The 27747-nt window shown below is 42.2% G+C and overlaps 2 protein-coding genes and 1 long non-coding RNA gene across 6 annotated transcripts in view; 2 read left to right on the top strand and 1 right to left on the bottom strand.

The window, feature by feature from the left end:
- The window catches only part of klhdc3 (kelch domain containing 3), a 30638-nt gene extending 14699 nt beyond the window's left edge, over positions 1-15939 (top strand). For 3 of the 4 annotated variants that reach the window (XM_053436209.1, XM_053436207.1, XM_053436208.1), the window contains 3 exons: positions 11108-11181; positions 11806-11884; positions 13324-15939. In XM_053436209.1, coding sequence (XP_053292184.1) covers positions 11108-11181; positions 11806-11884; positions 13324-13390 — 220 coding nt within the window. In that variant the 3' untranslated portion in view covers positions 13391-15939. Of the gene's footprint in view, positions 1-11107; positions 11182-11805; positions 11885-13323 lie in introns of those variants that run through there. The other variant, XR_008341498.1, reaches the window with a different exon arrangement.
- LOC128453361 (uncharacterized) lies at positions 1590-11437 on the bottom strand. Its single transcript, XR_008341499.1, has 3 exons — positions 11334-11437; positions 4564-4631; positions 1590-1944 (listed from the first exon to the last, which is right to left on the bottom strand). It is a non-coding gene; the product is annotated as an uncharacterized LOC128453361 (long non-coding RNA).
- A 6558-nt stretch (positions 15940-22497) lies between the features above and the next one.
- On the top strand, positions 22498-26793 carry npas4l (neuronal PAS domain protein 4 like). Its single transcript, XM_053436836.1, has 8 exons — positions 22498-22675; positions 22826-22971; positions 23088-23187; positions 23869-24124; positions 24212-24321; positions 24775-24910; positions 25005-26275; positions 26376-26793. The coding sequence occupies exons 1-8, from the start codon at positions 22498-22500 to the stop codon at positions 26402-26404; spliced, it is 2226 nt and encodes a 741-aa protein (XP_053292811.1). The 3' UTR covers positions 26405-26793.
- The last annotated feature ends 954 nt before the right edge of the window (positions 26794-27747 follow it).

Here is a 27747-nt window from a genome sequence, read left to right as displayed (position 1 = left end):
GGAACACCCCCTAATACACAAGTGTGATCTTGACTCATCCATTATGCGGCAGAGTCCAGTGTTTCCTCAAGGATTGTTATAGCAGCGGGGGCAGTGCGGCTACCCCCCCCCCCCCCCCCCCACCTACATTTAAAAAATAAAAAATTAAATCAATAGTGATTTTATTATTTGTCTATTTTACATCAATGCACTAAGGCTTGTATGGAGAAAAACACTGATCTGAGCCTTTACTGTATCCAAGTTGCCCCTCTTTGCAGAACCAACTCATCCGGGCGCATCACGCAGCACCGGTCAACCAGAGACTCTGCTCTTTTCTCTGATCTTATCATCACTGATCTTTATAAAAACCTGCTGAATTCATATTTTGTTCATGGAAAAACAAGCCGTCGCTTCTTCTGCAACAATGAAGTTAAAACACTTTGTTCATAACCTTTGGGAATCGGCAGGTGTTTGTGTGTGTGTGCCTGTCTCAGTCGCTCTTCTCCAAAACAAAAACTATCACATTTACTTAGTAATTAATCAATGATGTCTGATCATGAATCCGGATCGTTCCCGTCAATTTAACAACGTTGTCCTGTCCGCATCACTTCTGTCTCCTCTCCTATTGTGTGTGGAAGTTGAACTGCACACAAAATGTTGTGTGCAGTTCACATATCTCATAAAATCTTGAGCCGATCAAACAAACACAAAGTGAACTTCACCTACTGTTGGTATCCTAACAAACTTCTGATTCCTTGTTAATGTGTAAAGTGAGTGCAGGTCAGCGGGAGAGTGAGGAGGGAGGACATGCAGCAGGGTAATACAGAACAGTACAAGGATACTGGGTCTCTAATGTATGTCTGCTGTGACCCTGAAGCAGCTGTGGTAATCATTTAGTCATTTATATGATCATTATTGTAACATTTAACTGTTTGTGATTATATATAATGATAATTAAACATAGTATCATCTAACAGAGCATTTTAGGGTTATCCTTAAGTGCATTCTGTAGTTCGTAAACACTAATTATGTCTCACAACCTACACACCTTTTTTTAAAAGGTGTTTTTAAAAGGTGTGTGGGTATAAAAATATTTATATTCGTAACTACTATTGTCAGGTTAGTCAAGTTAAATATTCTTAGAAAAAGAGGAAGAGCTTAAGACTATGCTTATTTTTAAAGATTCTTCAGCATTGTTTGGCTTCTCGCCAGGATTAGTCCAGGACGGGTTTTAAAAAGTCATGACTTCCTGTTGGGGGCCGATGGGGCTGGTGGAGGAAGTGTCACAGGGGCCATTGGATTGATGGAGGGTGTTGGATGAGCAGAGGAAGAAGTCAAAAACCAAACAGTATCTCCAACATCCTGTTTAAGAGTTAGAGCAGATATTTTTTATTTTGTTTATTTATAGAAAGTTGGGACCCATTAAAGTTCTCTTCATTAAGCTGATGCTCATCGAGTATTGATATTAAGAGATAATGTTATTTTCTTTGGGTAGTAGAGTGTTTTGTAGTACAGCGTTTGCTCTGTTGTTTTAAGTCCTACACGATTTTGTTTCCTGTTACCGTATAGAATAGAGCATGATCCTCGCAGACTCTAAACAAGTTGGCCACACAGGTTCTCATGACAGGCAGTGTACGTTTGTTGTTTACATGAGCACACTTAAGCCTCTTACACACAGGAACTCCCGTAAGCACGTGCACACACACACACACTCCAAGCAGCATCTTATAACACATTTGTTTGTTTTCTTATCTTTACTAAAGCCGCTCTCAGACATGCACTGAACTCCAGACGTTTTCTTGAGGGGATGTATGTAAGAAATATCCAAATCCTGGCATTTTCTGGAACTTTTCCTGCCAGCCCCCTTGTAAAATCTTCCAAAAATATCCATGAGCCAATGTGAAAATATAGCAGGAAAATGTCCAGGAGCATCACAGGGTGCCAGCGGGAAACAAACCTGAAAAACTGAAAGAAAACAAATATCTCAGGATGAGAAAGAAATGTAGAAGACACTGATGAAGAACCTGGAAAAACAATGATATTCGAGAGCTTTTGGCGATCAGTGCTGTCGCTGTTGTTGACATCACCTACTGCGTTTCTAACATGTGAAAGGCAAACTCTGGAAATTCCTTGACCCAATTTTCCGAATATTTTTCCAATTGCGTGACCAACAGTTTAAGAAAGTTTTCCTATATTGGTTGAGTTGAGGTGTTTTTTCATGAAACACCCTTATTAAGTGTGAACATTATATTTAAAAGCAGCCATTGCCTTTTCTTCTGTGTTTATTTTTGTATGACCTAACAACATGAGGGCGGTTAACGGGGCAGAAAGTTATTGGTGCCTGTCTCAGTGCTGTTGATAAACGCTCGCCCTGTCCGTCGTGAATTAATCGCTGGACACCTTGCTTGTGTTTTTTTTGCGCAGCTCCTCGTTTTCGTGGGTCGGCCGAGGAAATTGTGTTGAAATTTATGGTCCACATCTTGTTTTGCTGGGGTCAGTTGGCCTTTCAAATTGATCCAAAGCAGAACCCCTCTGTTGATATTTATTCCCAGTTTATGATACTTATTTTACCCGCAGGAATTTGTTCAGGAATAATTTATCACTTAAGTGAAGGACAATAAAACTATTAAGTCCAAGAGCCCTCCGCTTTCAAAGGGGTTACACTCTGGACTGGATGTTACCCTGAGGTGTGACATATTTGGAAAACAAACATCAACAGTATAACATAGTCTCCCATGGTTTGAAAAGACTGATGTTAGTTTGTGTGCATCTAGAAGTTGAGTGTGCGTGTGTGTGTGTGTGAGAGAGAGAGAGACAGTCTGGGCATTAGTGGCAGTCTATCGAGTGCCACTTACGTCAGTATAAACAGGCCTGCTGAGCTGCAGAAAGGCGCGAAATTCTGGCCCGTCAGTGATTTACGATCTAAGGGGGCATTGTTTCTCACGGAGTGCAATTTGATACACCCCCAGAACCTCTGCTACACTCATTTACTGAGACCTGCTCATTGCCCCACGAAGGACGACCCGTGCATGACTAACCCCACCTGCACTGACCTTCACCTATGCATCACAAGCAATCACCATCTTACTTTGCTTACTCTTCTTCTCCCCCCCTCACTTTCTGAGGAACTGAACTCAACTGAAATTGAGCTATCCATGAAGACGGCGCCTCATTGAATATTGATCCTGCTGAGCTGAAGTTGTCATGGTTGGCATTCATATCACTCTGTGTATAATTGCTTATGAAAAGATAAGTTTTGGCTAAATCAGGGAGTATTTTGGGCAGCTTATGAGAGGCAGGATGTGAACAAGGACATGACAGATTGGCATGCTGGGAGCAGACAGTGAAGGGAAATCTGGCAGTGGCTCTTAAACTACGTGGACATGACGACGTGTATTCCCTTAATCCTGATTGCATTATATGAATATATTTTACCAGGTATTTCTCTGTAAACTAAGCATGAATCATTTCTTTGTGTTCAAATGTTAGTTTAATTGAAGCCTTTCTTTTTTTTCTGAGGATTTTTTCGTTAGGATCTAAAACATCCCAGTCACCTGTAGAGTAGCGATTTCGTGCCTATTTTTTGTTTTTATATGATGAGAGTTTTCTAAAGAACTTTTAATTGCCTTTCACTGTGAGCAGCAGGGACCAGTGTCTGTCATTTTAAGTGTCCTTAAGCGATGGATGAGTCTCTCTGATGTCAGCACTGTGCTCAGAGAGTAAGAAGTTGTTTTCTGCATTCACACTAGCTCAGACAACGGCTGCATAGGGTGTGTGGTGGAAGAGGGACACCATGAATCAACCACATTTTCTCTTTAAGGGTGAACATTTTTTTATTGATCAGATTAGATTTTATCATGCAGATGTAACTAAGATGTAGGAAAGAAAATCGGTAGCAAAGCCAGCTCAGACCTGCAATTGTAAACATGTTGCCGTCACCACCTATAGATGCTGCTATTTTAATACCCCTGCCTCCTACAGGCAGCATGTTGCTCATCGTCTCTTTAGCTTTTTATATTTAACATTTGTGTTGCATAGCCAAAATGGAAAAAAAAATTGCGTTGTGTCAGCATGTTGCATCCAATGGATTAGAGCTGTATCTATTAGTGACAGCAGTATTGATAATATTTTAATTGTTGAAGTAATTTTTCTTAGGCAAAAATGCCAAAATGTTATGGATCCTCATTTTAAATGCATTTAATTTTCTTACCTTGGACTTTCAGACTTTACCTTACTAAACAGATGTGAGGCATACAAACACAGCTTTTGGATATTAGAAGATATTGGTCTGAGTATGGGTGCTTTGCATCAACAAAGCTAAATGTCCTTATTTCTTTTTCTATTCAATTTCAGCTGCTGTTAACATGTAAATGTTTACAAACCTTAGAATAGAATATCACAGTCCCTGTGGTTCACTTTGCCTGTTATAGAATGAAGTCAAATTATAGAAGCTGTTGAAAATCTGTCCTGATCAGAGGCCAGACACCCCCGCCCTTCCATCATGTTCGATTTCCCTCTGTAGTTTGCCATTTGAGTGTGTTTGGATGGGTCTGGATGTAATTACTTCATGACTTCATGACTCACCTCCTCTTGTTGAGCTGACGTCAGAATGGTGGCTTTGCCAGCCTTGATACACGTATTCCATCATTATCCTGGTTTAGTACAAAATACTACATTAATACAAAATAAATGAGTAGAAATATTTAGTTTTTAATATGTCTCTTCTATTCATGTTTTAATGTGAAATTCAAACAGTTTTCCTGCACTGAATATTCAGGTATGGAGAGTGTGTTTGGCTGCTTTACACTCTGACCAGAAGGGAGACCACATAGCAGGTAATCTCACTGGTAGCCAAAACATCCCAGTGCAGCACCTCTTTTTTAATCCACCTAAATCTCAACATGATATTTAATCTGTGTGGAATTTCACTGGTCATTTCCAAACAGCAATTTCAGTCCAGTGGCTTTTGTTTAGGAGATCAGGAAGGTCAAAAGTCTGGTGCCTCGATATCACTTACAAGTCCAATGTGCACCTTATCAATGGCTGAAAGGGCTGCTGGTGTGATAGTCCAGCTGGTTAAAGTGTGGCTTCTTATCACTGTTGAACCTGACAGTTCAAATGTTAGACTAAACATGGGACTCGGGGATAATCAATTCAAAAGCATTGTCTTTGCTTTGTATTTCATAAAAAAACAAAAAAAAACTGCTGTCTTTTCAGATTTTTGTTTATGGTTGCACGTAAATATCAGCCCTTTCTCTGACTGTAGCCAATAATGACTTCAAATCTGCCACAGTGCTACATGGCTCCATGGAGACATGTCTATCAACACACCATAGATTTTGATGCCACACACATGTTGTCTTTTGGCCTTGGGTGTCAAAGGGTAGGCTGCAGAAGTTTCCTTTATTAATTGTCTGCAAACGTGTGTGTGTGTGTGTGTGTGTGTGTGTGTGTGTGCTTCGTACGGCCGAGATAAAACCTGTCAAACAGTGGAGGTGACCCCCACAGGATACGGGGCATCCAGCGCGTGGCGGGACAAGACCTCGGGGCAGCGCAGCAATACAGTGATTTACTCTTCAAAGACACGCTCATTATAGTATTTCATCTGCATCTTAACCCTCCTTAACCCACTAACAGGCTGTATACTTTAAGGTGTCATAGGGGTTGAGTGTTACACGGCAGCTCAAATAAACAGCCTGCATAGGTGACGCTTTGTGAGACATGTTTTAATCTTATTAGTTTAGCTTTTGATTTACTGCTGTCATCACAACCGAAACACCTCCTGGTAGTTTTAGGTCAATTCTGCTGAACAGTATCAGACTATGTAGACTAGTGAAGATTTCAAACTAAACACATCGGCAAAATGATTTAACAGATAATGTTGCTATCAGCTCACCCTCAGCAAGTTGTGTTTAAACTACACTGATCTGCAGGAAAAGAGACTTTTATGCAGTTGTAGCATCAGTTATTGAGCAGAATGTGAATATGTGGTCTGCAAAAGTAGTTATTTGTCTTTCTAAAGAAAGCATGAAGCATAACTGTACTTCTACTAAAACTATGGTCCATAGCTACTATGTCTTTGTCAGTAGTTCCTATTGTGTACCTGACCTTGAGTCCTTCTCTAATGATCTGCAGGATGGAGCTGTTGAGGAAGTAATGTATTTTTCCCAATTGTATCTGCCAGCTATATAGGACAACCTCGTGAGACCTTCTCCTGTATATAAACCAGCTGTGTTCATGGCCCTGAAGCACCGCTTGACGTCCTCTTCCTCATTTTTATGGGCAGCTTGATAACGATGAAAGGGACCACATTTGTATCTGCTTGAGATTTGTAGGGTTGTTTCCTTACTCCCCAATACCACCACCAAGTCCAACTACATTTTGTGGTTGCAATCTGAGACGCATGCTTCACTAGAGCCTAGCATCCCTTCAGCCTAATCTGAAGTCAAGCGTCTCTTTTGGGGAGCCAGCTGTAGTTTGTATCTTAATCACTACATGGGGCTTATGTCTGGGCAGCTACAGGTCTTAATCCACTGTCCAGCCACTACCCGGGAGGGGGCACAGATAGCTGGGTAAGATGAGGTGAGACGCTCGAGATTAAGCCAGAAGAAATGGACGGGATCCCATCGATCTGTGATAACCAAGGATTTGTTTTAGAAAGTTTGGCACCAAAGCTGTTGCTCTCTTGCTGTATTCTTAAACATACAGTGATCGTCTGTTTGATCCTAGATCCAAAATCATTTTCCTTAAAAGTGAAAGTAAACATAGAAAGTAAAGGAATTTTTGTGATGTAATTGGCTACTTCAGTAAATTACTTGAAATTGTCAATAATTTCATCATGGGTGCATGCCATCACACATACAGCTCAAGTTAATTTTCTCTTGAATAGAGAATGGCAGTTTAGATAAGATGAGATGTCCTTTATTAGTTCCACAATGGGGAAATTTGCAGTGTTAAAGCAGCAAGAGTCAAAAAGCCATCAGAAAGTAATAAGTAACATGCAATACTTAAGTGTAAGTAATATAGAAAAATGTGTGTTATTAAACTAATATATGCAGTGTAAAGACAGGAAGAAATATATTCCGTGAGGATATTTACAGTGAATGGATTGCACATCAACTGTTCATACTGCACAGACAGATGAATGTTACACAGGGAATATTGCACAGTTGAGACTTAAAATGTTTAAGTGCAGTCCATATTGCTGGTGAAAGTACTTTTTACTCGGAGCAGAGCTGGTTGAATAGTCTTACTACTGCAGGAAGGAACGGCCTGCGAAACCTCTCCTTCAAACACTTAGGGTGGACGAGATACACTATAACCTTATATAAATCTTTTAATTGTTATTTTAAAAATGCTGTCCCTCTCTGTGTCTAATATGCCTGTATCCATTTAACCATCATTTGTGTTGCGCTCTGCAGTAATGTAGACATTTACAAATTGCTGTCACTTTTTACTGAATTATCACCAGCTGTTCCCAGCAGGCTCCCTGTGTTTTTACTCAATATCAAAGTGCTGCAGAAATAAATTGATGCATGTCTGGTTGTCCTGATAAGGCCCCCTGAAGGAAGTTGTAGTGCATGATGAGTTCCTGTGAGCGAGATGCTTGTGAAGGACCAAAGTTCGGTAGGAAGTGTAGAAAGGAAAGGGATGCAGATCCTATCAGTCCCAAGAATGAGGATGCAGCCAATGAAGCTGCTGAAAGCAGACTTAAAAAGCAGACTTGGAAAGCAAAGGTGTCGCTGAGGGAGTTTCCTCCAACTCTCAATCTTTTTCTCGTCACTTTCTTTGCAGTATTGCCTTTTCCGAAAGTCATTTGCGGGCAGTTAAATTCCTGGCTACTTCAGAGAGTCAGGAGTGTTCCCAGGCTCTGTGGTGCTCCCTCATTAGTTTTAGGACAGCTCTTTCTTCTACCTAGACCTTGGTGAGGAAGATAATGAGGTAGAGCAGGCAGTGCATTTCTAGAGAGGACTGGCAATTGGGTGATTAGACACCCTCATTGAGTGTTGTTTGAAATAGCAACCAGTGTTGTTTTAGTGGGGGGGAGCGGCATCAGTCAGGACTCAGACTGGGAACCACTGCTGCTGTAGGGGGAGGAGCACTTTCACACATAGTGATACTTTGCTGATCGAGTAACAAAGTGACCCGTCAAACACGAGGACAACGCATAAAGTCGTACACCGTGACTTCCCCCGCTCCCAAATACTGCCACTCTTTCAGACACCTCGCACCGTCCCCTTGTCCCTTTGCAGCCTCGTCCTCTGCTGCAAAGGCCAATAAAACATTACCGTTCTGTAATGTTCTGTCGAATTTCACACCCGGCCCGTCATTATCCATGAGCATGCGAGAAAGCCTTGTTCCAGGGAATGCAATCTTCATCACTCTTGTTGCTCTTGGTAAAGCATCCTCTTATCTCCACCCTTTCAAACGTCAGCATCCGAGGCCTGTGCCCTCTCTCCCCTTGGGCTTGCACAGTAGTTGAAAGCTACTTCAGTGTGTGTTTGCTTCAGATAGAGATGCTTCTTTTCTTTGCTTCTGTTATGGAGACAGTCTGTTGAAGTTTGTGTCTTTTCTTCTCATACACCAGCTAATAAAGAGTATTAGGATTTTCATTTTCTTATTGACCGTTATGATTTTTCACAAGCTGAATGTTTCAGTAGGAGTTGATCGGGGCCAACTAGAGTCACTGACTACAGACGCATCAGAGAATCAAAAACTACCGGCTGTAGTCGGCCACAGACGCTTTATCACAGCACTGTGGCATCCAGCAGCCGACTGTTGTCTAATGCTGCTGTGTATGAACGCTTCAGTCATACTTAGGACACTATCACACCTGAAAGTCCAGACTGGGGTCCGAACCAAGCTTCATGTCTTTGTTACATTGTAAACAATTGTATGAAGTGTACGTCCTGTACACTTCATGGGCTGCATCTATGATCTGTATACTCAATATTGATTGGTTTGTAGACGGTTGTGAACCTGATGTCGCTGTGTTTTAAATTCAGACATTGAACTTTTTCATTCTAACATTATATAATTTAAAGACTACAAGCAATCTTATGAGTCCTTTGCATTTCTTTTCCTTCTTTTTCTTTAATGCTGTCGCCACCTTCTGCATTTCATCCGAAGGTTTGAACTACTAAAACAAAATTAAAAAATCATCCCGAAGATGATTCAAACCATGGTGCGTTCGATCTGGACCGAGAGGATCTCTTTTGTCCAGACAACATTTTGCTGCGTTGATGTGTACCGTTGTCAGAGGTACCTTTGACACCTGTAGTTTTGGTTTGGACTTAACAGTAAAGTCTATAGGTCTGGACCAAACAGAGAAGGTGTGAAAGTGTCCAACGTCTCCTCTGGATAAGTTTCTGTTTAACCATTGTTGCATTAATGTAGTTTAAATAAGATGTGTTTATGATTGCTTTTATAAATACCTTCATTTAATTATCCAATAAATGGCATTTATAGTAATCAACAGTAATACCACTACTAGATGTTAAAGTCCTCAGTAGTTGGCATTCTATTGATTTTGAAATGAGTCAGAATTGAAAACCATTTAATCAGCTCAGTATTATTACAGCAGTGAGCTGCAGATCCAGGAGTAGACAGTCTGATGATGATGATGATGATGAGGCGGGGGCTTCAGTGATTGTGGGATTTCTGATAAAGGCTCGTGCTGTAAGCCTGGATTGGACCACCTCCTGGGGAGGGGGACGTAATGACTTCCCCAGCTGGCCCCCTGGGACGACTGCGCTCGTGCTCTGCACCTCTCCTGGCCGCTTTAAGCCACCCCAGTGTTTGTTTAGGGAAGATTAGCAACGTAAAACCCTTACAACATCCTGAACACGCAGCAAAAGGGAGACGCAATAGAGAGGACAGCGGGAAAAGACGAATAGAGATTGATGGGTAGAGAGACAGAGATGGAGAGAGTAACTCAGCACAGTTGATGGGGCAGGGCAAGAATAAGAAATGAGAAGAGATGGAAGGGAAAGGGAAATATGAGTGAAATTCAAAGAAATGCTGGACAATATGGCCAAAAGTTATATCAAGATTGAAATATTCATGTTGGCAAATATCGATAATTATGTCTCATTATTACTAATCTGAGTTAAATTTGTAAAATGTAAAATTACAATTTATACCTGCTCACCATGCTTTAACAGTGCATATGCATTATTTCGATATATATATATACATTGTGATTTTGTTATAATGTTATTGATGAAAAATGGAAATTTGATTGCAATAATTATTGATATTATTTTATCCCCAAGTCTTAATTCAAAACAATTAAAAACAAGTTGTTTCTACTGAACTGCTTCGTCAGCACTGTGGTGTCTGAAGGTGATCCGGTCAGTGGACAGTTCATGCACAACAGAAAACATTTTGTGGAGTTAGTTTAAGGACCAAATGCATCTGGCAAATCCCTCAGGTAGTCTGCATGAGAGATATCCTCACTCTCAGACACTTTACTGCTTATTGGAAGCACCTGTTTGGTGTAATCTGTCCTCTGGGTGGTGTAAAACTCTAATGTGCATTTCTGTCTTCTAATCTGGACAGGTTTCTGTTTGTGCACTGTTATTATGAATGTAAAGAAATGAGGTGCATCAAATTCAGCTCCAAAGGCTGCAGCCTGTCACTTTCAGTTGTTTTTAAATACCACGTATGTGTCTTAATTGATTGTTACAAAGGTGACTGAAGTGAGTTGTGAGGCTGCGAGGCCTCCTGAGCTCAGGAGTGTCACAGGTGTGTGTGCTCGGATGTGTTTTAGAAAACAGATGTGCAGCGATATCAGCGGCTGCACAGCTCTGGGAGACTATCAGCACGGACCAGCCTGCCGTCTCACCACAGTGCTCCACTTCCTGTCGGCTTAAATCATGCCAGCCAATGATAAGGACAGCAGAGCACTGTATGAGCAGTGCTGCTCGTTTTGAGAACAATCTGCGGCTCCCTGATTATGAACCTTTAGTGATAAAAGAAAGATTCAATTACAGCCTCTGCAAGTTGTGTGGCTCATACTAGAGGAAACACACTCAACATTACTTGGCCACTTGCAAGTAAACAGGATCATTATAGTTAACGTTGATGGCTCTAACCCTATAAAAAATCTTCTTTGTTCTTTTAACAGTCCCTGTCCAGAGCAAGGAATGGGGGATGAATTTAACCTGATGGATCATTCAGACCTGTATATCTTAGACTTCAGTAAGTATCCCTGATATTAACCTCCACATGAATCCACAAATGTCACCTCAGTATTTACAGCCAACATTCCTGGTTAAATAAGATATTGCATTGTCTCCTCAATACATTTCATAGAGCTATTACTCTCCTCACAGCCCTGCTTCATGTCTCACCTGGTCTAGTGAGCCTGGCCTTGGCCCTAGTTTGTGTAATCACTGGGGGCACTTCCGTCTCCTGGACAACCAAATATAGCCACATCCTGCCTGCACTGGGTTAGCCGCCTGTAATGCAGTCAGGTCACAGTTAGCGTTTGTGTGGGCGGGCTTACACAGGGACCGTATGGGACTGGCAGTGCCCGGTGGCATCTCCTGTGGCAAACGCCTCCACGTGCACGTGTGCTATCGCACTGTTTATCACTGACCATATGGTGGATCAGTCATGACGGGTATATTTATTGAGAGGACGTTTGTAATTATTTTTAGGAAGAAGGTTTATAATAAGATTCAATTCGTCATGATGTTCATATCCTCATACGTGAATTCTGTTTATTTTAGAAACATGAGTTTCACATCTTGGAGAGAAGCTCTAACCTTGTGTCTATGATTAGTCCGTTACTCACAAAGCTTTCTCTTCTCTTCCTTTCAGGCCCTAATTTGAAGACATTATGCAAAATAGCTGTTCTTCACTACAGTCTGGAGCAGTCGGGACTCCCACATGATCTCAGGTGTGCTGTTTTTTCCTCGAACTGACATGTTCTCATTCACACTGTTTGTATTATGCACGTCATTGTTGCCATCTCTGAAAAAGAGGCCAATTAGGAGTGATTTTCTGTCATTTAACCAGTGCATGCTTTTGTTAGACTTACATTTTTAGACTTGTGTGCATGACATAGTCTACATGAAGCTTTCATAGTCTGTGTTCCAGTTGAGTATTTTTTACATAAAATTCTGCATTGACATTCAGAGAATAATAGTGATGATGGTGAAATCATGAAAAACATACAGTTTATAATCAGTGCTAAGAAACAACCCTCTCAGTTACAGGTAGGTATATTTGAATTTTTTAAAGATACTATAAATGAGGTGTTGCTCAAGGAGCTTAAAGAATACTTTTACTGCTTTTTACTGAATACTCATCTGATAATACAGATTTCACTCCTCTTACTGACAAATTAGAAATTAACCTTGACATGATTTTATTTCAGAGGGAGTCAGAAGTTTGACTCACCACTTTAGTGTTATCAAACATCTCCTCAAATTTAACAACTGTTCAGGTTCAATTAAAAAAACATCCAAAGGTAAAAAATGTGTCAGAACTGTGTTTTCAGGAATGAAATGTTGAAACGTTCAGACTCGTGTTGTAAATATATATTCATTAAATTTGAATATTTCTCTCTATATATCGCACAATCCATCCATTCCAAGTATTCAACCTTTTCTTAATTGTCTGTAATGAATAGATTTTGTCGAGCTCATTAGACAAGTATGTCTGAAACAGAGAAGTTACACTAAAATGTTTGTTATTTCCACGTGGAACTCGATACTAATTACCCCTCTTAGCCTCTCATTCCTCTCGCACCATCCCTGCCACCTTGCACGCTCCCCACTTTAGTGTTCCTAACCCTTAGAGAGTTTTCTCTGGGGTCACAAGACTCCCTTTGCCCCTCGCTGGCATCTCCAGCTCCAGTGCCAATCTCCCCTCTTAAACACACACGCACTCAACAGAAAAAAAAGAAAACGAACAAAGCAATTGAGAGGGAGTGAGTGTGAAACCAGAGCCAGTGATAACAATCTGGAGCTCAACCTCTGACCTGTCATCAGGTCAGCACTAGAGCTTGTTGTCAGCCCCTGCTCCCAGTTCTCGTGTTACAGCCTCCTCTCATGTTGGTCCACATCGTGGCCCTTCACTGGGTACAAGGGGGAGCTCAGGGTGAGAGCAAATGTCAAGCAATTCCTTGATTGGCAATGCAACAATTTTTTCCGTTTTGGATGTTTCAAATTATAACAAATATTTTTTATGAATCAGGAAAAAGCTATTGAACACACGATTATACCTGCTATTGAGTAACATTGATCACAGTGGGGAAAACCCCCACTTTATTAGCCTTGGTCTTCCTGCAGTTTGATGGTTCTGTTTTATGATTCTCCCTCTTGTTCACTCCAGGTGGGAACTGGCAGCCATGACCACCAACAGCAACATTAGCAGGCCAATCTTCTCCTCCCACGGTTGATGCTACTGAACCTGAGCTCTGCTTCAAGACGCTGGGCCGTTCTCCTTCTAATCAACTTGAGACCGGGACTGTTTTTGTAGAGTTTGGATCTGTGTTGGATTTATTTTCCACATTCTTCAAGTGAAACTCATTACTGACCAAACTGCCCTGCCTATGACTTCCTTGGACAACACAAGCTCTCAACACGTCCAAGGATATTTTAACTCTTGATAAGACGGTGGCTATGTGAGACAAAAACTCTGACACGTGCTCATCCTTTCTCTCTTCTTTCTAGCCTCTCTAGAAAAATCCAATCAGCCTATGATAATCATAGACTTCGAATCTTAAGCACAGGAAGAGATGAGAACTTCAGCCAAAGGTCTTGAGAGTGAACCTTCTTGTTGACACTCAACAGAGCTCCGCGAAGAAAAAAATGTGAACCTTCTGTTCTGAAGAGACTGAGGTGGTTGAGAGTTTTTGTATCTCGGTCCTAAAACCATGGAAAATTACCACGTCTATTTATGGCAAATGTAGTAATTGCTAGCAGTATACGGAGGAGCTAACCTGACTACTCTGGTAAATGCAAGGAGAGAATATCAAGTACCACAATGTCAGGGTATAACGCTTGTGAAAGATTGTTTGACTGGTTTTCAATGCTTGGCTTTTCTTCATCATATCTTGTTATTGGATTACAAACTCACAGCTTGAAAATATCATGGGAAAGCTCAAATTGTTGATGTTTATTCAGGTTTTTATTTCACTGATCCTAAAAAATATGGGAATGGTGGTGGTCCTTTTTAAAATGTTATAACACCACACTTTATTATTAAAAAATAATTACAACTACAATAAAAGGAAATCAATATATTCAGTATTTTTTAACATCTCAACAACAGCTGGACACTGTCGTTTTTTATTGTTACTCTAACAGGAGTAAAGACGAATTTTGGAAACTATTTCGGCAAATGAAAGTGTAGTGATTGACTTAATTTCTTCATTATTGTGAAGAAACTTGTCACCCATTGCAACTCTTTGAATCATTTCTTTCTTTTGATATTTTCTGTACAATGTTGAAAGTCTACAGAATAGGAAATAGCATGCTGTGGATTCACAAACGTTGGTTTTGGTTTTTGTTGACGATAAGAAAATGTCGAATATCACCAGACCTCACCATTCTTTTAAAGTCATTCGCCTTTAGGATGAAATGAACAACTTGGCGATGACGAATACAGGCAGGAGACATTTAAGAGAATAAACACTGCCGTCTCATTCTTACATTTACCATGGATGATCGTTGTAACAGTAGAAAAGCCCTGAACTTTGCAAAACTAGGATTAGAACAGGAACCGTGTTGCCACACGCACACACTCTTGAGCTGCATCAGTCCTGGTCTCTGGGACAGTGTGTGCTGCTGTTTTCTGTCCTGCCAGATGTTAAAATTTGATCTATCAGTTTTGTCCCCAATCGGCTCAGTAGAATCTGACTTGGGTCCCAAACATCAGGACTGAATAACGCTGACCTACTTCCTAATTGTTTACAAATCTGTGTATTTCATGTAAAGCAGTGTGAAACAATCTTAGATGCAGGTGGAAGTCGCCAGATAACTGCACTAAAAGCCAAAACTTGGCATGTCGGGCCTTACGGAGAGGAGACATGTCGATGCTGCCTCTTGCCTACCGAGACTTCACAGTTTGAGACATTTGCCAAGTTTGATTTTTTTATTTACAGACCAGTGGTGCCAATGTGACTCAGTGAGTCTCACGCTCTCTGCACTGCAAATGCACACGGACATATCACACACTTGAAATCCCTTAGTACCCAGGTCACTTGGACTTTACAACAGGTAATGCAGTAAAACCACAGGGAATCCAACTGTGTGCCCACACACAAACACACACACACTTGCATATATTTCCAATATAAATAACTTGTGGTATACAAATCAAACTGTTAATGTGCCACCAAATGGCTGTTTCTGATGTGTGGTGTGGGAGTCATTTTTATTTGGGGAGTTTGGTCTTTTTGTTGCTTGAAGACTATGGGTGATGGTATTTTAAGTCAAGACCCTTTCAGGAATATAATGTGAAGTGAATGACAATGTAGACACTATGGTCAAAAATAAAATACCTGCATAAAAACAAACTCCTCAGTGACGGTCACTCAGTATATCGGCATTACATTTTAATGGCAGTGATGTTAAACGCGGCTTTGGCACCTTCCAGGGCAATTTTTCTTTCACCAAAATAAAAGCATTAAAGCGCACAGTTATTTGCCAAGCAGTAGTATGTGACCCAGCTGATGTCATGCCAAGAAGTGTATGCTGTGTAGGGCTCACAATATGTTGTAGAATAATTCATAACAATTAATGCTTTGGAAACAATCAGAACAAAGTATGGAGTGTGTTTTGAATCATTTTACAACTGTGCAGGCCTCCTGTGCTTTTTTTTTTTTTAACTTTATATTTTCACTTTTTAATTTGGAGGGGACTCTGAAATCTGTTGATGTGGGTCAGGACTTCCTGTGCAATATGCTTTATAACTATCAATAAAAAAAACTATTTGAGCTGTTAACCTGTGGACCAGTTTTAAATGTGTTTTACAGTCGACTTCGTCTCAGACTTATTCCATGTCCAGAACTGGTTGAATTTGTTGGGTGGGGCTCACAGGTTACATCTGATTGAATTGAATATAGACAGGGTTCCAACGGACATGATAAACCTGGAAAAGCCATGGAATTATAAAAATGTCTATTTCCAGGCCTGGAAAGGTGCTTGAAAAAAATTAAATCCAAAAAGTTTTGGAGAAGTCACGGAAATTTTGTAGTACAAGTACAATACTTGGGACACTTCAAGGTACTTAACATTATAGCAAAATGCCTAGAAATGTCCCGACCAATCAGAATGAGCCGGACACTTCTAGGCACTTATCATAGTAGCAAAATGACTAGAAAAGTCCCGACCAATCAGAATGAGCCAGACACTTCTAGGCACTTATCATAGTAGCAAAATGACTAGAAAAGTCCCGACCAATCAGAATGAGCCGGACACTTCTAGGCACTTATCATAGTAGCAAAATGCCTAGATATGTCCCGACCAATCAGAATGAGGCGGACACCTCTAGGCACTTATCATTGAAGCAAAATGTCTAGAAATGTCCCACACTTGTGGTTCGGGAAGTGCAATACGTGGGACACTTTTAGGCACTTATCATAGTAGAAAAATGCCTACAAATGCCCAACTTTTGTGGTTAGGGATCTGCAATACTTGGGACACTTGTAGGAACTTAACATTATAGAAAAAATGCCTAGAAATTTCCTGACCAATCAGAATGAGCCGGACGCTTCTAGGGTAAAGGTTATGACGGCTGCACTTCCTTATTTACGGAGCCCAGTTTATTTTTTGTATCTTATGCGCACAAGATATTAACCTTTATGCAAAAGCGAAATGCTCATGACAAATGATTTACTAAAAATGAATTCAATTCAATTCACGCAGCCTCCATGATGGAGAGAACTCAGGTAATCAAGTTTTATTTAAATTAGATTTTCATTCGCTGCACAAACATTAACTTGCTCTCACAAGGTCATTACATTGTGCAAACAAGATGAATATCCAGTCCAGTGTTTGGCTGCAGCATTTCTGTTGCTAAAAGCCATGTGTGTCTTAGAGATCCAGACCGATGATGATTTTTAAAGCTGTATGGATTTGGTCCAGTCTGAACTGACTGTGTTAATCAGCGTTTCTATCACTTTCACTCCGATGTGCTACCTCGACAAAATTGATTCGTGAGAAAACCAGACGTGTGCGATTTCTACCTCTTTATCTGTGGAAAGAAGTCTTGTCTTGGAGCTACTGTATGTGGCACTAAAAGTGAGCAGGGCCTTTGAACCCTGCAGCCACTCCATCCATGCTTCCTGCAGAAAACCAGCCTGGTCACTGTGTCTGATAGCCCTCATCGTCTACTTCAGTGGGTACTCTGAAACCACGGTGCCACCGAGCCCCCCCGTTGGCCCTCAGACTACCCTAATGGGCTGCGTGCGGCTGATCTGGGGAGTGTGTGTGTGTGTGGGGGGGCATCCTTGGAAAGTGTTTCACCCTGAACCCCAATCTCTGCCTCTACCAGCAGTAGCGGCCTGGCAGTTTGTTCCTGTCTGTCACCAGCCCCGTGCTATAAAGTCTGCGTTATCTGCAGTGTTAAGTGCAGGCCACAGACGGAGGGTCAGCTCAAAGTGAGGCAGCAGAGACACCCTGTCCCGCCTGGCCCCGCCGCACACAGGAAGCAGGGGCTGCGCCGGGTCCCCCTTGTCTGGCTCTGGAGCCTGCCTGTGGCCCCTGCAACGCAGGCGCTAATGCAGGGAGACACTCGTCCAAATGACTCTCTAATTTCCCTCAAGGACTCAGACGATCCCACTGGCCCTTGAGAATCAGACCGAGGATTTGTTCAGAGTGATTTGTTTTGTCTTGTCCCCCCAGTATCCCTGTCCAGCTCCTTCACTCAAGTTCTAGCTCTCTGCTCTCATCGCTGCCAGGCCATGAAATTGGGGATTTGAGAAACAAGGTATTAAAGGAGCATGAGCCCTCAGAGGATAGAAAGCTGCGGCTATAAAATGGAAAAGAAAGCAACAGGTCATCATGTAACAAAACAGATTCTGACAAACTTTAATCTGCAGTTTATGATGCGTGCAGCCGTTTTTTGCTAAATGCCATCTTTTTAGTTTGCGTCAGTCTTGTTTTGCGATGGCCGTAATCTATTCATCTGCTACAGGAAGTCATTAGTGGCCGAGCATCTCAGCCTCAGTGCGTCACGTTTGCAGACCTGGAGCTTGATTCCCTTCCAGCAGAGGTTTAATTATGTGACTAATATACAGGCAGTAAAAGCCTTTTGAAGACAAACGGCCAGAGCTGACAGCCTCACAGGAATATAAACCCTGATGCATCAGGAGGGTTTTCTGATGAGACTTGAATGACAATGATACCAGAAGATTTCATCGTTATGAGGCGTCATTCACCCAGTAATGATTTAACCATGTGACAGGAGAGGGTCTTGGAGCTCAGTGGTTTCAGTTGGTGCATTAACATGAGGTACTTTTGTGTTTTTCATTAGATTAAGTAGTTTATGTACCTTTGTGTGACAAGTAGAATATTTTTTTTCTGTGCACACAAAAAGACAATTGGCTCAAACACAAATCAAAAATACATATTGTTTAGTACAGTAGTATGTACAGTATAACATAATAGTAATTTAACAAATCAGAAAATGTATTCCCCCCCCCCCCCCCCCCCCCATCATTACCACTACGCATATTCATGGTAACAGTTACATATAAAGTCAGGAATTATCAGATGACTTTCACAGACATGGCTTGTTCCAATATTTTGAACAAGATTTTCAGTTTGGGGAGCTGTAGATCCCAGGCCCTGTTTAATAACTCAGAGAAGTTTAACACTGTTCTAGCATCTTGATATAAATGTGTGTCCCTGATTTTAGTTAATTACTAATTCTTTATAAGCATGATTTGAGTTGATAAAATTGTTGATTCAGTACCAGAGATTCCATATTCAATTATGTGTAGTGTTTAAAACATATACAAGTATTTCCCTTTTTGGCCTCATGGTCATTTCTGTGCTTTGCCTCCTTCACCAAATGCTTAAGCTCAGTTTTCACATATCTGAGGTGAAATTGCCTGTATAATAATCATTTGTACACGTACAGCTGCAGCAGGTCAAGTAAAGGGAGTGCAATGAAGTACCTGCACATGAGGCTTTCAGTTTGTTTCTACGGGATTCTTCCACTCCACCACATTTTGGAATAAAATATCTTACTTTTTACTCCATCACTAGACAAACTTGACCTTCTGAAATACAGCAAGCTCTTAAATGGAAACCTACCCTTTGACTTCAGAAATAATGAAAGAAAACAAGTGTGTAGGTGTTTGTGTGTCCTGCTGTGGATGTTTGTGTTGTTCGCAGTTTGCAAGTGATCTGGGTTTCAGTTCATTTGTTCTCTGTCACTAATCATCATATGAACCCTCAGGTTTCTCCTGTGACCTTTTGGAGGGGCCCAAACCTTAGGTTGGAAACCAGTTAATGAAACCTCTTAAATTTTAGTAAAGTTTCGTAATCTACCTCCATTTCCATAAGGCAGTTACACACTATACACATAATGTTGTTTATTAAATTCTGTCCCTGGGGCTTTTACTTTTGATGGTTCAAATGAATTAAGTTGTATTTGCTCTGTACTAAGGATTTTAAATGGAAAACTTTGAATTGGCTTAAAGTAATTTACTTAAGTAAAGGAGCCGCGTGTTTCTTCCAACACTGCAGTGGTGAATCCCTAAAGCCGGTTTGCACAAAATACAGGGGTCCAGTTAGGGGTCAATTATATTATACATAAACAAATACAAATAATTTTTTTAGTCAGAGGATGAATTGTCCCTCAGTGTGACAGTTACACAGGACTTTGATAATTAGATAATTAGGCTCGCATGGATGTGAATAGGTCATTTAACATGTTGTTAATTTGATGGTTTCCTCTATAAAAAACACACAAAAAAAGGCTTATCCATGATTTGTTAGAGCTCAATCAGATCATGAGTCACATCCATCAGGTTATTTTGGGCCTCACTTCACTAAATATAACCCTCCTCCATCATTTGTCATTGCAGCATCACAACATGTAACCTTATCCCATTCTGCATGTTTTGTCTCTTTCTTGCCCACTGGCTGAGCTGGATCCGAGGTGTCGGATGATGGGCTATAAAAGGAGGGACACTCACAAGAGTTTGACACTCATCATCAACACTGGAGCTTGCAGAGGTAGGAGAGGAAGACTGGTTTCTTCTAGTATTTTTTAAAAAGGAAATTAATAATATTGAGATTTACATTTTTTTTGTATTTGTTGCATCTCCTCTGTGTCACATCTGATCATGTTGTGTTTTATCTTAAAGGTGACTTCTCCAGCGACACAATGACTATATGGTGCAACTCCTGCAAATGTCATGTGAGGGCTCCGTGCACGCTCCCTCACAAGGTGCACAAGCATGACCGCAGCTTGTTCTCCAGACAGATCAGGTGAGTGAAACTCCTCTTCCTCACTGCAACGTGTCCTCTAGTGGCTGAACCAACACACGCCTGCTGGGAACGCTCACAATCACCAGTTTTCACACATCATCCACTGTCTGCAGCGCAGTAGATGCATGGTACAAATCCTGCTTCAGTGATACTGCATTAAAATGAATATCAAGCCACTCAAGATTAGCTTCAGTCATGTTGATCTGGTGCAGAAACCTCCTGCAACAACTAGGGATGCACCGATATGGAAATTCTTGGCCGATACCGATACCGATATTTAAAATAACAATCTGGCCGATAGCCGATACCGATATTTGTTTATTTTCTTTTTGTTGTTATTCATTCACCCTTTTGTGCCAGAAAAATTATTAAATCATTATTAAAAAAGCACTATTCATCACTCTTATCTTTTAATGAGCACAAATTGAATCAGATTTATGAAACAATCTCTGATTTAACTAAACTTTATTTAACAGAGACATATTATGCCCATTTTACCGCAAGTTGAAATGGTTCCTTGGGATCTTAATGAAATGTCTGTAACATATTTTGGTCAAAATACCACAAGGATAATTTAAAACAGCACCTTTTTACCCTGTCTAAAACAGCCCTGTTAAAGTATCATTATAGAGAACGCTCTTCTCATTGATTTACGGTAGCAGTATTGCCCGTTTATTAGATGTGTTACGGCTTCTGTGTGTATAACGTATGTTGTCAATTCCCTTGTTACCTGTGCATGAGACGGATGAGTAGAGCCGGTGCACATGAGAATAAAGTACTTAAACAGACGCTACGCTCATACTTTTTACGCCAAGTTACACTGCGTGAGTCAAGATAACTTAACAAGCCCTCCTCAGTTTTACCTGTTTTGAGTGTCGGGCAGAAATCACATCGCGTCAACACCCACCGTGGCCCTTCGCGATGCTTGTTTTAATTAAACAGTCGGATTCCCCTGGTCCGCACCAGTTCTCAGTCAGCTGCTAGGCGCCAGCCGAGGCGCAGCGCAGGGTGTCCCCCCCCGCGCGAACAGAGGGTGCCCCAGCGGTCGCCTTAGCTGAGGTGATCCGCGAGAAGGGCCCGACACGCGTCCAGAGTGGCCGCCGCTGACCGCGTACCCAGTCCCCTCCCCGCTTTCCGCGCCGGCGCCGTGAGGTGCCACCGGATGAGGACCTCCCGGTGCCGCACACTGAGCCTCCGGCGGCGCGGAGAGGAGGGCGACGGAGCGACTGCTCCCCCAGCCGCTGCACGTGCCCAGCGGTTTTACCACAAATATGAACATCGGCCAATGATATCGGTGAAAGTCAAGTTTATTACCGATAAGCCGATATCAGTAAACGAGGCGAATATCGGCCGCTACCGATGTTCGGCCGATATATCGGTGCATCCCTAGCAACAACATCACCTGAATTCACATGGAATAATCCCACTGGGGATTTATAGTGTGTGTGAATTTATAGTGGAACAAAAGTTTTATCGATTCATTAATAAACTTCTAATCTTGACATATTTGTATCAGTCTCCTGAAGAAAAATCAATGATCTATTTTTACGCGCGCATTATCATTAATACACACTGGGATTCATCCTGGCGTAATTTCTCCTTTTGTGGCACTTTGTGTGTCCTTGTGACGTGTGTCCCCCCGCTCTGAGGACACCCACTGTATGGGTGAGGACACAGTGAAGGGAGCAGCAGCAGAAGCCCTGCCTCCCCCTTTGTGTGCGACGCCCACGCTGAAGCCCTGGCAGCTATAAAAGCCCCGGCTCTCTGTGGATGGGCCCAGACAGATAGTGATCACACAGACTGCGTCTACTGAGAGCAATTTCCATAGGAACCCTCCATATTCAAAGTCCCATTCTGCTCATGGGGAGGAGACACCAGGGCTGAATTGTGAAAAAGAGGCTAGATCTGTTCAGGCCAATTATTAGATTTTTATTTTTGACACTTCTCCCATGGCGGAGAAAGATTTTTTTCAAATGAAAGTGTGGAAGGAGTGACTCTGAACTCCGGCTCTCCAGATTTAGTTGGTCCAGTTTTCATCCAAACTCTGACCTCATCCAACATGGTCTCCCACAGATCCACCAAAGGAGCGTCCAAAGCCCGACGGGACCACATCAATCACGAGATCAGGAAAATGCGGGCTCTGCTGCCCACCACCCACGAGGACCAGGAGCGTCTGTCCTACCTGCACTCCATGTCAGCCATCTGCACCTACATCAGGAAGTCTGTCCTCCTCCGGGGTGAGTCCACTGACTTCAGTCACACTTTGATAACTTTCAAACTTTAGTCAGCATGTGTCACTGCCGAACCAAATGGGAATGAGTTTCTGGAGAAAAGAGCTGTGACTGCAGGGATGCTCACGGAAGCTGTAACTCTCTGTCCTCTCTCAGGCGTCCTCCCTGGGGACGGATCTCACTGCTCTCTACCGTACGAGGCCTTTCTCCAGGCTCTGCACGGCTTCATCCTGGTCACCACCTCCCAGGGGAAACTGGTCTATGTGTCGGAAAATGTAGCAGAATACCTGGGTCTGTCAATGGTGAGTCTGCAGATTTGATTATTGAATTTTCTCTCTGTGAAATATTGCTATTACTGCCTGATTATTTCACTCTGGGCTTTAACGTGTTGTATTGAATGAACATGTGTCTTTCACAGATTGACGTGCTTCAAGGAGACACTTTCTATGACATGCTGGAACCCTCTGATGTCGATGATGTCAAATCAAACCTTGACATGGAAAACAGCTTATCAGGAGGTAACGTTAAAGTCTTCAAATTTGCCATGTAGCGTTTTAAACTCTCTGTTTGTAACCCTGTGTATAATTAGCATAGATGTAACCATGGAAATTTGAGGCTACTCATGTTGCTAATACACTAAGTGCCATGCTCCTGAATACCACGGCTCCTTTTGTGCCATATATCCATTCATTTCCCCCTCAATTCTGACCTTGTGTAAAGTAAAATTTAATAAAGAAGCTGGAGAGCAGAAAATGTCAGATGTAATTTTTGTCCTAAATTGAAATGGTTCGATATAATCTACAGTGACTCATAGTGAAGTCCAGCAGGGGCAGAATTATGTTTTTTCTAAATCAGGGGCCATCAAAGGGCCACATTTTACACAGAGGGGTCAAGTATATGTCCAACAGTCATTAATAATTCCTGATTCAATAAGGTGTATATTTCAGTCATTCCTTGTTAGATCTTTGAGCAAAGCTTAACATCATTGAATATATGTTGATTGTATTTTTACCTTGTTCAAGCACATTGTGTATTTCTAAATTTTTTTAAATATTTGTTGATGGTATTGTTGATAAAGTTTTTTTTTTAAACTATCAGGACCATTCAGATTTTAGCTGGGGCCAGTGCCCCCTGGGCCTGCCCCTGGATCCGCCCCTGAATAACGTTTTAAAGCTAAACTCTCTTGTTTCCTCCTTCAGAGCGAAGCTTCACATGTTGTATGCAAACCTCCAAGGCCTTCAAGCTGCACCACAGCAGCTACTGCTCCATGCTGGTCAGGGGCAGCTTCCAGTCCGTCCCTCTGCCCCGTCCGTCCTCCTCTGCCGCCCCCGAGTCTCTGTTTGTGGCCCTGTGCACCCCCACAGTGAACCGGCTGAGCAGCTCCGACTCCAGCTTCTGTCACAGCTTCACCAGCATCCACAGGCTGGACATGAGCTTCACTCAGCTGTCAGACAGGTACAATGACTGTCCCACCTTCAAACTAATATCATTAGAATGTCCTAATACTTGTTCCTGACAAACGTTTGTGTCTTTGTTTTATAGTGTTTTATACTATCTGGGGTATTCAGCCGATGAGATGACCGGGCGATCGTGGTACAGCCTCGTCCACCCTGAAGACCTTTTGCTGAGTGCAGATTCTCACAGAAGTATAAGTAAGTGCACAGTCGACAGCAGGGAACACTCACACTGCATTTCACTGAATACAGAGCAGCCCGCAACCTTGATGAATGTAATTGTCAAACAATTAAAAAACATAATTTGGAAATTCAATTTAATCATAGAAAATGTGGCCTGCCGACCTCTCTCAGCACTCTGCAAATCTCCTACCATCTTTTACATTTTTTAGTTTTATTTCTCCCTTATCTTTTGATCTTGCACTGTTTCTGAAAAGCTTGGAATCAGCTCACGCTGATCCACAGGGACATTAAAACACTACATTGTTCATTTCCAAAATAGCGAGGTGGAAAATGCCAATTTGTTTGCATGTGTAGATTTTTCCGCCGTATTTAAAAAATTCTCAGAGTGTAGCGCTGATTTCACTGTGTTCATGTCTTTCCGATGATGTATCGTTCTAATCATAACTGTCTCCTCTCTATCTACTCCAGTGGAAACAGATGATGGCTTCCAGGTGGAGATGGTGCTGAGACTCCAGTGCAAGGATCTGTCATGGGCCTGGGTCTACACTCGAGCTAACAAGGACACCGAGTGTCAGGGCATCAGTTGCACTAACCACATCATCAGGTATGAAAAACTGCTTCAGACAAACCAATAAATAGGCTTCAGAGCTTCCAAACCTAAAAACCTTGACTTATAACACATTGATCTGCTCTCATAGTGAAACAGAGGCCAGATTCCTGCAGAAGGAAATTGGCAGCGATGCCTTCAGGCCATCATCTCCGGCGAACTCCTGCCATATTGCAGCTCAACAGGCGCCACACTCTCAGACCTACAATAATACTAAATCTTTCAAAAGGCAGAGGAGTTCCGACAGCCAGAGCGAAGAGCCTGCAGGTGCCAGAGTGAGGAGAGAGTCGGAGCAAGGCTACGCGGCGTGTGTCTACTCCCGAGATGGGAGCTCACCTGTTCCCTCGGGTGATGTCCCCACCTCTCTCTTCACGCCTCCCTACAGCCCGGCCTCCTCCGGCTCCCCTCTGCAGCAGGAAGAGCTCAGCCATGACCTCCTGATGGATGTGCACGGCTACAGCGATCAGCTGCTGTCCTCCCCGGAGGCCTCTCCCTCCTACTACTCCTACCCAGAGGCAGCGCTCACCTGCCACCCAAGGCCCTCCGACCCCCTCCCCGCGGCCGCTGAACACTCCTTTTACCAGGCAGCCTTGGGTGAGGTCAGGCCGCCCTCTCCGCTCTCCACCTCATCTCCAAACTATGATTTCCAGTCTTGTACATCTGATGCTCGATTGGTTCCAGACTGCCTGTCGGCGTCCGACATGTGTGGGAGCCTGGCGGAATGTGCTCTGCATCAAGACAATTACAGCCTTCTAGAGCAGCCAGAAGGGGGCGACCTTTTGCAAGTGCAACATGTGCCCCACCACCATGTGATGCATGCACACTCCAGTCTTCTAACCCCCAACCAGTCTCCTACGTCCTCAGAGTCTAACCAGTACAATGAGAGGGAGCAGGCAGAGATCAGTATCCTGGCGCAGCAGATTTCCTCTCTGGCCAGTAGCTTTGACATGTATCACACGATAAAGCCCCTTCAGCGTACGGCTCACAGCCCCCTGCCCTCAGCCTGTGACTGGCCCCAGCACCCACCTCACCCCTCTGTCCTTCCTCTCAAGTGTGACCTGGTCCTCGACGACGGCGTGATCGACAGCATCCTGAAAGACCTGGACACGGCCACAAGAAAAAGCAGCACGTCCGACCCCCCTGATGTGTCGTACACCTATCAGCAGGGTTTAGTGTGCAGCAGGAGCGGGCCCCGTCATTTGGAGCAGGAGCCCCTCGGCCCCTCCACGGCCACCCCAGAGGAGACGCTGCCTGCTGAGCGGTTCACTGCCATGGTTCCCTTCAGTTTGCAGTTGGCACGCTTTGACCAAAACACTGGGTTGCATCAACTCAACCACAATATGCACATTAGCCTTCAGCAAGGTAATTTATATTAACGGTGCAGTTACTACATTCATTATCTGCAATTTAGTAACATTGACAGAAAACAATGTTACTAACATTGTGTTCTGTCTCCTTTCAGACGGACTTGCTAAAGAACACCTGTACTGAAATAAGTCTGTGACTTACTGTGCTAGCAGTTGTATGACATATTGTCAGGACAATCTTCCTTCGCTGGATCCAAAGAAGAACTTGAACAAAGACGTTTAAAGGACGTCTTTGTTCAGAAAGTTTCCCCCTGCTGACGTATTTGTGAATGTAGAAAAGAATCTTAAGCAGATGCTTTTCTCTTCAGGGCTACAGCTTTGTCTTCATTCCTCCAGACTGCTGTCTACTCTCTTTAGTGTTTTACTATATTTTATGAAACAGGTACAGTCAACACTTACACGCTGACATGGAGATATATTTTTCCTCTAATACGAAGTGACCACAGTTTACTATCCAGCACTTTATCATGTCTTTGCCACCAGAGGTGTATAAATAAGAAGATGAGACCTAGAATTCAAACGTACTAATCAAATCAAAGCAAAGAGCCATTTTAAATACTTGTTATAAGTGCCTTAATACATGTTGACAAGACAGTTTGCTACAAGATTATATTTGTACCCGTGCCCTCAGTACTTCGAAGCTAATATGAATAATAAAAACAATCTCAGTCAGCGAGCAGTGAAATAATGATGAGTGTGAATTCAACACCTACCTCTGGTACATCTCAGTTTTATGAATAAGTTATATTCATGTCGACAGAGTGAACCGTATTCAATGTGAAACTTTATTCCTTCCTCATAATGTTTTCCACATGGTACTAAAATTGTAAATGTCTGAATGTTCATGTTATTTGTGTTATTCCTGCTTGATCCAAATGTTACATTTTTAAATAAATCTAATGAAAAACACATGGAGTCTTGTGTTAAATAAATGAGGGTATTCCCTGCGCAGGAGTTCATCACAGATGTACAATATAGATGACTTCCCTTCTTGAAAAGTGCACTGAATTATTACCATAAAACAAACTCAAGTACCACATATAACTTTTATTCCTCTAGTTTACTGAGCTTGTAGATTTTACAGGAATAAAAGCTATTTTATTCTTTTAAAATAATAATAATAATAATACCTGCCTGATTGAGATTAAGCACTAATGATCATTGGGTTCAGTGTCCAATGCATCATTTTTTATGAAAACTAAACTACAACTTAATAATTAATTAATGAAAAATACTTATTTATTTGTTGGCCACTTGGGAGCAGCACAACAAACTGTCAGCCAGCCAGAAGGATCTAAGTCTAATATTTACACTCCTCTGATATCTGTGCTGGTCTCCACTCACCCTCCTGGTGGAGGAGGAAGTTGAGCCATTTTCCTTGAGTAGGTACTTTCATTTAAATAAACTTAAATAGTAACTAAATCCCTACAAGTCTTTACAGCTGAAAACAAATATATACAGGTAATA

The sequence above is a fragment of the Pleuronectes platessa genome, chromosome 12 (assembly GCF_947347685.1).
Source record: "Pleuronectes platessa chromosome 12, fPlePla1.1, whole genome shotgun sequence".
Classification (NCBI taxonomy): Eukaryota; Metazoa; Chordata; class Actinopteri; order Pleuronectiformes; family Pleuronectidae; genus Pleuronectes; species Pleuronectes platessa.
The sequence above is the reverse complement of the archived record's forward strand: the minus strand, read 5'-3'. Positions and strand labels throughout refer to the sequence as shown.